The sequence below is a fragment of the Larus michahellis genome, chromosome 6 (genome assembly GCF_964199755.1).
Source record: "Larus michahellis chromosome 6, bLarMic1.1, whole genome shotgun sequence".
In the NCBI taxonomy this organism is placed as follows: domain Eukaryota; kingdom Metazoa; phylum Chordata; class Aves; order Charadriiformes; family Laridae; genus Larus; species Larus michahellis.
In genome coordinates, this window is record NC_133901.1 from 58,484,432 (window position 1) to 58,497,451 (window position 13,020).

Below are 13,020 nucleotides of genomic sequence, written 5' to 3' on the forward strand. Positions count from 1 at the left end.
TTGCTGATTTTTACACCCTTAAATCTTTCATTTTATAAGGCACGTCATTAAGGGAAGATGGCAGCCAAGTGATTTTTCTTTCCATTGACAATTCGTGACATTTTTCCAGCAGCGTGCAAGGTGTTGAAAACCTGGCAGCTGTTACCTCCCGGGATGAAGATCCTTTTTTATCCTCCCTTGACAGTTTAACTCAATGGGTCAGCACCTTTAAAGACTGCAAAGTACCACTGAAGTGGATGGAGGCTTGAATTACTGCTCCCTCCCTAATCAATGTAAACCCTCACTGCAGGTGAAACTCTTCATCTATAGAGGTGCATGGGGGAGGAAAATGTAATGCCCTGAGCCAGATGGTTTTCATCTTGTTTTTTAAAGAAGAAAGGAACAAGCTAACAAGGGGACAGCTACTTTGTTAGCTTCTTGGCCTCTCTCATGGCTTTGGATCCCCAGGGTTCCAGCCACACAAGAGAAAGAATACAGAAAAACATAAACACTTAAAGAAATATAACTAGGGGGCTGGCAACACGCTGCTTTCAAAGAGTTGAGAGCCCTGTTCAGCGCTTTATTTATCACTGCCCACGTTCTTCGGATGGTAAGTGGACATGGACACAAAGGGCAGGGGGGAGCAGACAACACTTGCAATTTACTCAATTACAGAGGAATGCAGAAATGTGGCCGGGTGACAGATTCCTATTAGCACTAATGCTGAAAGAGCCCAGTGGCCTTTCCGCCACAAGGCAGCGTTCCCATTGTAACTTAGACTCCGGCACAACCCGCCTCGGCTAGTTTTTTTAACACGCACTAAGTGTCACAGAGGAATGGAAATGACTTTTTTGTTGTTGTGGTTTGAGAATAAAGAAAAAAAAAATTAAACAGGAAGAATAATCTTAAAAGTAAGACTAAGGATGTACTTCTGGCAATTTCAGGAGGCTTTTCAGCCAGCAACTCCTTACTAGCAAGCGTTAATAGCGTAAAAGAAGAGCTAACCAGGATAACTTTATAGACCAGGTATGTCCTGCCTTGACCAGCTCTCCAACAGAAGCCAAATTTGAACTGCAGCATCTTCCCTGGAGGGAGGAAGGAAAAGAGGGAGGGAGCTGAAGGACCCTCACCCCTCCTCACCATGTAACCTTCCCCACCAGGCGAAAAGAGGGCTTCAACTTTGCATGGCAGAAATACTTTTGCGGAGGAGAAATACGCCTGGAGAGGAGCCCTAAGCAGCGGGACGAGGCTACCACCTGCAAGTAAACAGTTGACGGTTGCTACTTTTTGTCTTTCCTTTCCTCCACCTTCTTTAACCACTTTCTGCTTCTTATGGTTTGCTTGTGTATTGGCTTTAAACTCTTAAGATCAGACTGTGCCTATTTTAACCTTGCAATAGCACCAACATCATGTTTTAGGTGCTACATGCAATTTAACAAAATGATCTCAAATCCGTAAGAATGAACTGAGGTAATATTCTGTGCCAAAATGTTGAGAGGGAAAATTCTTGAAAATGCTAAAGGGCCTGTTTGAATGGGGTAACAGAAAGGGATTTTTTTCCCCCGGACTTCCATCTGGAAGCTTACAGAAAGACAGCAGAGTCCGACGTGAGGTTTGCAGGAGGCACAGTGCGGCAGCCTCGCTGCTGCCAGCATTTCCCCACAAGGCACCTTCACCCACAGCCAAACCACAGCAGCAAAAGGCACTTCATTATCGCTGCACCGAAGAGAAGGGAGGGAAGGGTTTTAAACAACCTGCATTGTGCCCGTCTTCTTTAAAAACCAGTGGGGTAATCAAGTTCAGGGCAGCCCCGGACAGCTGCCCTGTGACCTATTCATGTTGACCCCCACTATTCATCACTTTCCTTCGGACTATAAGGGCAAGCTCCCGGGGAGTGACCACCACAATAGACAGATACGAGCCAACAATAATACGGTTCCTGCAAAAAAACCAGATGGCACTGCAATAAATTTACAAATCTGCATTCATGGCTCTGTTAAAAACACCCAGAAGCTAAAAGGCTGGAGGGGCCCCCAGAGAGCTTCCCCTTCCCCGTTTCTAAAGGCCGGCTCTCTCCCCAAGTCTATTGAGCTCATGTTCTTCATAAATGAAGAATGGAGACATAGCCCTTAAAATAACAAATGCCTGACCTAATCAATCTAGTGTTTGGGTCTAACGCTAAATGATAGGCACTGAAAACTAATTATGTTTTTTGGCAAGGAAGTTGAATTAAAATGGAAACACACAGGTTAAAAAGGCACTGAAGCATTTGCGAGTCCCTTTGAAAGGGCAGCGCACACACACACACACACACGCTCACACGCAGGGCTTGAAACAGGAACCTGATTCAATAACTCATGCATTTATTTTTAAAATGAATCAGATTAGTCCCATGTGTGACCTGCCGGTCCATCTGTATGAGCTGGACTTAATGGGCACTCTTCTCACGCTTACTTCAGTTTGAAGTATGAGAGAGATAAATTTAGTTTAATTTTCAACAGATCAAGCTATCCATTTTCCAAATGGACCATCTGGATCAGCCTATTAAAATTAATTTATAACTTTGCAGTGTGAAAATTCGTTTGTTAGCTTAAATAAAGTTGCCAAAAACTTTTGCCACTTGTCATTGTTTTTTCTAGTCTGTTTTCATACTCCGATTTTCAGTTTACCCCTTCAAAATTTAATTTTGTCAGATCAAGCACTCAACAAGAACTGAACGTTTGCATCCTTCAAAATCTGTCACAGCTTAGATCCTTTCACTGCTCCAGCTAACAGTGTCAAGTTCATTGCCTTTTTGTTTCCTTTCCCAGTGCTAATCTCCACATCCCTTCTGCATTGCTGCCCCTTGTGCACCTAAGAGTGGCCGTGCCTCCCACCTCCAGCACACCAAGGACACAGCTCCACTTGTTGAGACATCTGAGGCAACCTTTTCCAGGCACCATTTTAATCAACAGAAGAATTTATTTCTCCTTGTAAGAAGTCCATAGCACTAAGCAATGGGGGTCTTCAGCCCTGCTTACAACTTCAGATGCTTAAGCACCCATTACACTGTCTTATTACCTCCACCTTCTAGCATGCCTATTCCACAAACCCACCTGAGAAAACGTACACGGCTACAGCTTCATACCAACACCACAAACAAGGCACGAAAAGGTAATGCATCTTTACTTAAACTTGTCAGCAGCTGAACAAATCAAGACATCATACTGCACTTGAAGTGGTCTGATGCATCTCATTAATTTTCTAAAACTAAGCAAAAAGTACTAAATATGTGGACACCGTCACTGGAAAGACCATTTAAGTAAACAGGCTTCTCTTCTATCCACATACGTACATCCAATTCCTCTGTGCATGTAGGTCCATGTTCTCCAATAATGAAATTTTAACAGCGGTGTCTTAAGGGAGGGACAGAAAATATGAAACTCTACACCCAATATTTACGAAGTTAGCATCTTTCCACTATGATGGAAAGCACTTTTTGTGAATTACTGCTTTCACAGCATTTGCAGCTCAGATCTTTGGTTTTACAAAATATGGATAGATGTAAGACAGGGTAGCCACTCTGCCTACCTTCCGGTAGGAGATGCAGATCTTTCCGATAAGTATTGCTTTACTCATTGATTATCAGTACACAGGCACATGGTTGCATATGTGTCTGATTTCTGCGCCTGGAGTTGGAAGACTCTTCTGCTTCTTGTCCATCACTAATAGAGAAGAGGAGCAATCTGAGCTTCCAAAATGCTCAGAGGGCTTTATTTATGCCTACATAAAGAAGGAAAATTCCTTCTACAGCAGGCACAAAATCATGGTCAACCACCTCCTATGATCTAGACAAGAAGGCACTTGCTTTAAGACTAAGACTACATCTTGAACTTGTCCACGAACACTGCTCTTAACACAAAAGACCCCAGATAGCAATCGGAACACCCAAGGGGTTTGACCTGCATCTGTCACTGTAAAGACTGGGCACAAAGATGGAGACCAATGCAACATCTCAACAGTATCCTGAAACACAGCTAACCACCTTTGACATAAACAACATCCATGTGAATTACTTCCAATATGAAATATTTGGACAGCACAAATGGTTTTTTAGGTGTATTCTTGATATCTAGGCACCTTGGTTACGATGAATTATGGGCCTGTAGGAAAGACAGCTTTCCCTGGACACTAAGAATACTTCTGCAGATTGAAATATAACAGAAGGGAAACCCAACTCAAGAAACTGTACCTTCTTATCTGCATAATACTGTCTGTGAATACTTGCCTCCTCCTCAATCAACAATCATGAGGAAGGACTCAGTGAGATAAGAAGGCACGCAAAACAGGTAACTCAAGCTCTTTTTGACTTAACACCTCTTACTATGAACATTTTCTTGGAGAAGAGACATACACCTTTTCTTGTTGAACCTGAAGGCTTGCCATCACTAAGATAACTCTAAAATGAAAAAAAACAGTTTTCTGTTATGCTGGCGACACTGTTGGCTATCCTGGGGATTGAGAGTAGGGACCTAGAAGCTTTGCCCTCTTCCTCTTGTTCTCATTGGTTGTTGCTGAATGCCGGAAACGTTTTAATTTTGGTGTAACATATTTAATCAATTCTACAAGGTAATCTTTCTCAGCAATATCTGGGACCTCACTCATTAATCCCAGCATATTGCCTCTTGTCTAAAAGACTTACATGGACTACATCTATTAGTTGGACCTGTCTTAGCCACACATAGTTCTTCACGTGACACCTAGTCCCACAAAAATCAAACACACCTATCACAATACATTATTTAAAAACTAACCAAACACCACCACCCCCCAAAACCCAACAACTCTGAGCACAAGTACACTACATCAAAAAGATGTTTCTTCCTTTACTATGGTTCTGACCCACAATTTCTCTTGCAAATAGCAGCAACGGGGCAGTGTATTACCACCCTATTCCTCTCCTGAGACTCCTGCTCCTGTAGCTGAGATGCAGAAGGAAATGTGCCAATTCCTCAGCTGTTGCAATGTAGGGCCTGGGGTATTCACTTAAGTCACGTTCATCAACGGTTTTACTCTGATATACCAGGCAGCAAAGTTGCGCAGCTGAGGCACAGACATATTTTTGCTTCTGCTGCTTGAAGGTTGCAGTGGGGAGAAAGACCAAGGTGTTATGTGAAAAAGGATTTGAAATCACTTCATGCAACTTAAATACCCCAGAAATCACAACTCAGACCCTCATTGTTGGCCATGGGGATTAAAAAAAGCTACTACTTTCAATTGGTAAGAAATTTGCTTTACTATATATAAAAGACAAAGAGATTACGTCTTATCAGACCACCCTTTTTCCTTTCTACCCATTAGTAATTTATATGAGTGTAGAAGAAACAAGAACAGGTCATTTTTCAGGTTATGAACCTGGACATCACCTCCAAGAAAATTTACCTTCAAGGGCAATGAAAAGCTTAATTGTTGTAGAACACTTTGAGATCCTTGATCTGAAGCAAGGCAAAATATACTACAAATAAGACCGGAACAATTACAGAAGAAAGGGCCGAAGAGGTCTTGATGAACACCAAACAGAGAAAGGTAAAACTAGACAGTCACAACTGACTGCACCACACAGGCGGAGAGATTTCTTTAGAAAGAGTCATCAAACTCTCCAGAAAGCTAAATATATGTGTCTGATTTTCCTGGATACAGTGTGACTTGCTCAGACTTCAAAGGAGAAAAGAAAGGATTTCCATGAGCACAAGTCAGACTCCAGCTTCCAGAAGCATTTAAGGATTCAAATAGCTAGAAAGTTTTATTGCATTTTTAAAGAGACTGATCACATACCTGTCTAAGTGAATTCTTCTCAGGAATGATCTTCCTAGGGGGCTCATCATTATTACAGTCTTCTCTCTCAGAGGAATTCTGTGAAAGAAAGTAAGCTTTAATTCAGTTCTTAGCCCTAATATCACTCTGCGAGGAGAAAAGAAACAGAATATTTCTACTACACAGGCTGTAGTATTTCACGCATACATATACCGGAGGCTAACTTGTACTTTTAAGCCAAACAGCTTGTTATGGCAGAGAAAGAATTTCTCCTCCTCAACACAACAACGCACCACTGTGCATGTATCTACTGAAGAAGCCTGTACTTTGAGGATTTATTCCAAAACTACCAATAATGGCCACTTTGAAAAGCCGAAATGGTGGTTGGATCAGCATGGCAACACCAGTGCTCCTGAACACCCCAGAATAACTACCTAAAACAGTGGAACCTGTTGGAAACAAAAGTTTGTTAAGGGGTGCAACTGTTGTTCTCCGTGCCCCTGTGCTTTTAATCTGCCTAACAATTATTAATTGCACTGAGCCTGCTTGGCTGCCAGAAATCACAGAGAAATTATGATAGAGATAAATTCTGGTGAAAGAGGTTGTCAGGAGAACCCTTCAAAAAAAAAATATTAATAATTGTGTAGGTAGCATATGATATCATGGCTGTGTTTTTCACTCCTGCCCCCTGACGCTACGTACACATACGTTTTCTAGAAAGGCTGATGCTCCAAAACTTAAGCTGCCACCTCCAAAAAAGAGCATCAATAAGACAAGAGATGGTGGACAGGAAGAAATACAAGGGCTTTTCCAGCATGAGTAAGAAAGACCACCAGGAGACTTTTGTCCTGTTAACCTCATGATTAAAACCAATTATTACCTGCTTTAAGGTAAAGACAGGCTATAGTTTATTTCAGGGCATGCACAGTCTGTACCAAACGTTTGGTTAAAAACTGCTGGGTACGTGGGGGAATCCTGTCCTCGCTGCCAAAGTCAGCTACTCTGGAAGACAGTGTTCCTTCGCACGGGTTCAGCCACTGTGTTGACAGAGTAATGACAGCCAGCTTTGGGGGAATCCCACACACACATCTAAAATCAGTTTGATCACCACAGTACTCATAGCCTTAGGCCACATTCCCACACATTCCGTAGTGAGCAACTAAACAGGTTTTAGAGAGATACAGAAAAAAAGCTTAGGGAGAGCTCTGCCAGGAAAAGAGCGGTTTTCCAGTGACTTGCAGACAAGCTCAGGAGTGTGTATATTAAGGCAGAAGTTTGCATTCTGCACCTCTCCCGCCTCGTCCCCCAAATAACCTGTCCTTCACTGAGCACGGCTCTGCCCGGCTTCTCGCAGAGCCAGCTTCCAGCCTGACACCTCAGGAGACAGAAGTGGCATCTGTTGGCAGAGGAGGAGCTGGACCCTGCGAACAGCCAGCGTGGCAAAGCAGGGCTAGCAGAGAGCAAGCGGGCTGCGGGAAGCCATCAGAAGAGAAGTGTGCTCTTGTGCCCGCTGCAGCGCTGCGTGACCGGACACCGTCAGGTCTGCTGGGCTGGTGAAGGGGAAGAAAAGGTACAGCCAGGAGGTAGGGCAAGGGTAGGGAGCTGTTTGCTGAGAAATGGCAGATTAGGAAAAAGGGAGAAAAACAAACAAACAAAAAACCCCCTCAAACCCCAACCAAAAGACCCCACTTGGGATGTCATAAAATGGCTGGGAGGATTCTGTGTAAATCAAGGCTTGCAGGCCAACTAGTGATTTTTGAGGGTTTTTTTTTTTAAACAAGATACAGAACCCACAAGGTGCCATGACATCTGGGATGCTGTAACCAGGGTTTTATAATGGAAATCAATCCTAAACAGGCCTGATAAATCGCTGTAAGAGGCCAGCTTTTAAAAGTTTTCATATGAGGACTCAGCCAGGACCAAGTTATTACATTAAACCCAGCTTAGGAAGGACCGTGATCGTAAAAACATACGAGCTAGAATCACATATCTCCAAAAAGGAAGGTCAGGCATTAAAGCTGCTCTCTTCTGCTCATGAAATACAGTTTAGTAAGTGGTTAACTCAAGTAAGGATTTTAATTTTTGTGCTTTGGAGAAAAAGAGCAAGTGCTAGAGGCGAATTTGAGGTGAGTTACTATACATTACCAAGAAATGCCTTTTGTTGGAGGAAAGGTGAGGCTGTTGTTTACTATTTCTGGCTGCTTTGTCAACAGTCACCCCCTTCCCCACAATAAGTGCCAAAACGATTTCTCCTTCCAAATAGTCTTTCTACGACAATGAAATCTTGCATCCTTCTCACATTTTAAAGCCATTAAGGATCCTCCCTCAAAAAACATCAAAAAAGGAGGAAAATCAGAGCTGCTGGTGAACTGTCAGCCCTTATTTTGCAATCCCCAGTTACCGCAAAGCATCAACTTTTCTACTTTTTCTTTAAGCTGAGCATCTAATTTTAAGAGCAAGCAGAGGACCGTTTTGCATTCATTATCTTTATAGGTGGCAAGGCTAAGAGGTTGGCTGAACAAAGACCAGACAAAGACTGCCAAGTGCATATGGTGGTTCACAGCTTGGCGTCTCACCATTCTACAGCACCAACACAGCAGCTCCAATAGCAGACTATTAAAGAGGAGCGCTGCTCATGCACTTTTGTCGGCAAGTAAGTTACGCTTGGTGAAGACAGAATGACTGGAAAGCATTACACTTAAGAAAAAGCACAGATGTTTATAACTCCCGCTCATTTCTCAGGAATAGGAAACCCATCAATCCAGGTGCAGGTACAAGACCCTGCATATTTCAGGACTAACTGTAGCTGCATGGAAGTGAATTTCACTTGATAGGCCAACACTCAGCCATGGCCATGGGAAGAGCATAACGTAATCGACTGAAACGGTACATCTATATATTTCTCCTTGCTGAACAAGGTGGGAGGAGGGATAAACACGTGCGAGGTCAGAATAAGGTTTGCTTCAGCAGGACTTCAGCGATGCTCTCAGCCGCAAGAGAGGCAGACAAAGGGAGGAACCGCTCCGAGCACCCTCTCGTGGTTACTGAAACGCATGTCTCGGGCACAGACCTGGAAAGAAGCATTTGGTATCCAGACAGCAAGTTGGGTGTACTCACTGGGAATATTAAAGACCTGCAGCGACTGTACTTGATACGTAGCAGAGGAACGATGGAATTTGTTAGGCTGAAAGAAGTGAAGGAAACCAGTGCATGCAGAAAGCTGAAAAGCCATACAAAATCCCTTCCATCAGGGAAAAATTTCAAATCCTGCAGGCAAGTCTTCCTTCATAGAGTAAAGCCAGACTTGCCAAAAGCGTTTGCACCTCCGTGCAGGGGTCTTTCCTTTTGAACAAGTACAAGCAAGATAAGATAAGAAGGGCTGAAGTCTCCAAAGCACAAATTGATCAATCTTGTTGAGATAAATACTGCCTCCCACCCCCATAGACAGGTAAAATAATTTTTATATTTGCCCAAGGTCACACAATGACAGTGGAAGCGTTGGGAGGAGAAGCTGGAAAACACAAAGCTCACAGTTCTTGTAACCTTCACAATTTCTCTCTAGCAGGAGGTTCCTGTAAAGGAGCTCTGCCCTCCATAGCTCATTTTTCCTAAAATGGATGCGGTCTGTAATGAGACTCTTTTAAATCTGATTTGCATTTAAAACTTCAGCCTGTAATTAACAGAATATAACTCCATGGCAGGTTGTCTTAAAGACCACTACGAAATTATTACTATTTAACTCTCCCCATGAAGCCTCCTCCACCACTAAACACAACATGCTAAAATGCATACAAAATCCCTAGACTGAAGCGTTTGACGGGAGACGACACGCAGTATTTTGTGTACACAGCCCAGCAAAACACTGCTGGGAACGAGATATAATACACAGAGAAATGCACTCCCAGGGACTACCAATTGGGCAGAGCTACCTTTAGTACCGCCTTACTCGTCGTGGTGGAAATCAAACCCCTGCCAAGTGGGGGAGGCTTTCTTTGGTGCTGTTCGGCCCTGCACTAATTATAAAACAGCACAGACGCAGCCTTTTTCCGAGTGTGGGGAGGTGGGGGATGAGTGTGTGTCTATGCGAAGAGCACAACTATTTTTTATGCTTTCAAATTCTTAATCCTGTTTGGAGCTGTCAGTGGGGGTTAATGGAAGCCTTGGATAGGAGAATTCCAATCTGGTTGGCAGATGGATAGGTTGGTTATAGCTGCATAACTATGTCTTGCCTGCAGGCACAATTCAGAACACTGTTAAAGCAATATAAAGTCTCTGTCAAGCTGAACCATTTGGATCAGTAGCAAGGAGAAATAATAATAAAAAAAGGAGTTCATTTCTGGGCCTTGCGCATTTATGCTAGTATGCAGAAACTGATTAATTGTCATCGTGTGCTGGTCTGCTATACCTCGGATTTCTACTTCTGGAGTAGATTTTGCATGCTAATATAATCATTCTCCCTCTTGAGACATTAGCAAATAATCAAATGAAAAACAGGATCATAATTTACTGAGATTCGGGCAATTCTCTATGCAAATTTGACTTGTTATTGCTGCTGCCTCGTTAATCTGAATGCCTTTGACAAACTCCTTTGATTTATGAACTCATGACAACTCCAATGTGTATATATTTTGCTAGATTGACATTATCATTAAGAGTGGGTGGACTGAGCTCACATGAATGGCTGATTTTATTCGCTGGTGTCTGCTGCTCAACAGCTGAGCATCTCCTTCTCACAAAGCCCCTGAGCGCCAGGCTCTTCCCATCTACCCATCCATTCATCATCTCGATGTTAATTGGCCCAGGCTTTAAGCAAATTTTCAACACGATTTAAAGGCACGATGACACTGATTACTGACCCTCTGCCATACGGTGCCTATTGATTAACCTGACAGAGATGATGAGCTTGAGGGAAACTAGGTGTATGCGGACCTTGGGGGCGGGGGGGGGGGGGGGGGGGCGGAATAAAAAAATATTGTTTATGCAGGCAAAACACTTGTCATTATCCCAAAGGCCAGAATTTGTGCTGCTCTGGCCCTTAAAACACACTATTGCTTTAAACACCTGCATCCAATACAGAAAATGCTTGCTTGCTGTGGAAAAATGATTACAAATTTGATGTCATGTGCAGTCTGTATTTTAATCGAGTTCCCTGATAAATAGACCCCCTCAAGCCAATCAAGTCTCGCTCTAGCCATTGCGTGCGTACACATCAGCTCGAACAGAAGCCGGGGCAGGGTGTGTTTTTAGTGGTATCAGCAGATCCAACCGCATGTAGGAAATCTACTTGGGTATTTCAGGTCTCTAAGCAAATAATACAGTGGGAACACAGTGTCCAAACAGTTACAGTAGAGTAAATGTTTCAAGGGCAAACTGGAAGCCAGACATAGCTGTCTTGGTATTTCTGTTGCCACATTAAAATAGATGCTATAGCACACACCAGTGAAGCACCACATTTCCCCTTTTCCAGTGCAAACTGTTGATACGACCTGACCCTCAAGCTCCTGGGTGCATCGGGTGAACACGGCATTTTATCAGAGCTTGAAAATAACTGACAACCTCTTGAAGTGTCCCCACACTGCACTTGGTCCTCCTCACCAAGGACAGAGGGGTACTGTCTCAGCCAACAGGGAGCCACTGAATAAAGTAGGTACATCAGCATTCTGCCTGCAGACTGGCGCTATGGGAAAGGAAAAGGCAGCAGAAGGTCTGTCTAACCCCCGCCCAGCCCCAGGTTAAGTCTGTCAGTCAAAGCACACTGTTCTTCTTTCCCAATTCAGGCCAGCAGCCTGCCAGCAATCCTGATGTTTCTCTTGTTTAGGAGCGGGGGGAGATCTGGGAGGGAGAGGGGTGCTGCCCCAAGATGCTACGAAGTTAGTTGCCTTCTAGTTTGCATCGATTTCTTGCAGAAAACAGGACAAGGAATCATTGGGTAAAGATATGTAGAAATTAGCTGCAATTACCTGATGCCCATGTCAGCCAGAGTGGACTGAAAGGGGGAGGGGGATGGAGGGAGGACAGAACGAGAGAGAGAGAGATGTGTGGAAATAAGTGCCAGTCTAAGACTGGAGGCACACATAAGCCTTACGTTCCCTTTCCAATAACCTTTGTAAGTGATAGATGAGTCCAAGCCCATTGTTATCGTTAAGGGACTGTCAGCATCCTGATTTTATAAATGCTGTCTGTCAGTTTATAAATATCTCAGCCATTTCAAACAGTGCTAGGATGAATCCTGGCATAGCCAATGTCAGCCTGAAAGCAGTATTACCGTTAAAAAAAATATGAGTCTAACATCCACTAAAAACATTTAAGGATAGCATCTCCTTTTTTCTCCTATTGCAAAGCTCGAAATGTCCAAATTCATGCTTATTTGGCTAGTCACTACAATATATAAAAGCAGTCCTTAACATCAGTAATGTTCTTTGAGAAAAACAAGTATGAAAGCTGCAAGTTTGAGGGCAATTCTCTGCCTGTTCAGTAGATAAAACAAAAATGACAGCTGTAACACACAGGGAGATCCACAGCAATGAAAATGCAGAGATAAGCATCAGACCCCATTCCTCTTTGGCATTTGCTGCTCTGAACATTCACCGAGATTAGATCCTTTTAGAGAACACCATAAATTGCAATGTGTAGGCACAAGGGGGTGACTTCAGCCCGGAATGAAGGCACAGACAAGTTTCCCAGCTCTTACAAGTTTAAAGTTAAACGGTACTTTTGCAAGGGGTTTATGGCGAAGCGTGAGAGTGACGGAAGGAGAGGGCAGAGAAACTGCAACCTGCCCTGCAGCAACTGATACTGGAAAAGAAAAGGGAATAAGTTAAACTTGCCTTCCAGTTCTCTGTCTGCTTTGCAGACTGGTATGCACATGTGTATCCTGATTATATGTCTATTATCCTGTTAGCTGCACAGAATCCTGGGGTTTTTTCCTCCAATATGTTTATGAACTCCCCGTGATAGGGACTTCTCCATCCTCACCCCAACCGTTTGTCTGGTGTCTAAAGAAATAAAGTTCAGATTCGTGCCCAAGCAGCTCGGGTACCTACTGTAAGCTAGATTCCTAAAACTGAAGCTCTGACAGCAGTGAAAAGTCCAACAGTGCCCCTCCAACCAGACAATTCACATGCATGTTCACAGAAGTCCCAGTTTGGTCTGCATCTAGGTTAACGCCACCGCCGATAACAAAAGTTGCAACAACCTTTTTTGCAGTTGAAAACCAGGACAAGGTTCTGGTTTTTTACATCTCTAGAA

General features: G+C 43.4%; 1 protein-coding gene across 14 annotated transcripts in view; it reads right to left on the bottom strand.

Annotated features, from left to right (window-relative positions):
* The window catches only part of BTRC (beta-transducin repeat containing E3 ubiquitin protein ligase), a 118,679-nt gene that overhangs the window by 63,651 nt on the left and 42,008 nt on the right, over positions 1-13,020 (bottom strand). For 10 of the 14 annotated variants that reach the window (XM_074590123.1, XM_074590118.1, XM_074590113.1 and 7 more), the window contains one exon: positions 5,794-5,871. The exons of the other annotated variants lie outside the window; for them this stretch is intronic. In XM_074590123.1, coding sequence (XP_074446224.1) covers positions 5,794-5,871 — 78 coding nt within the window. The remainder of the gene's footprint in view (positions 1-5,793; positions 5,872-13,020) is intronic. 14 annotated transcript variants of the gene reach the window in all.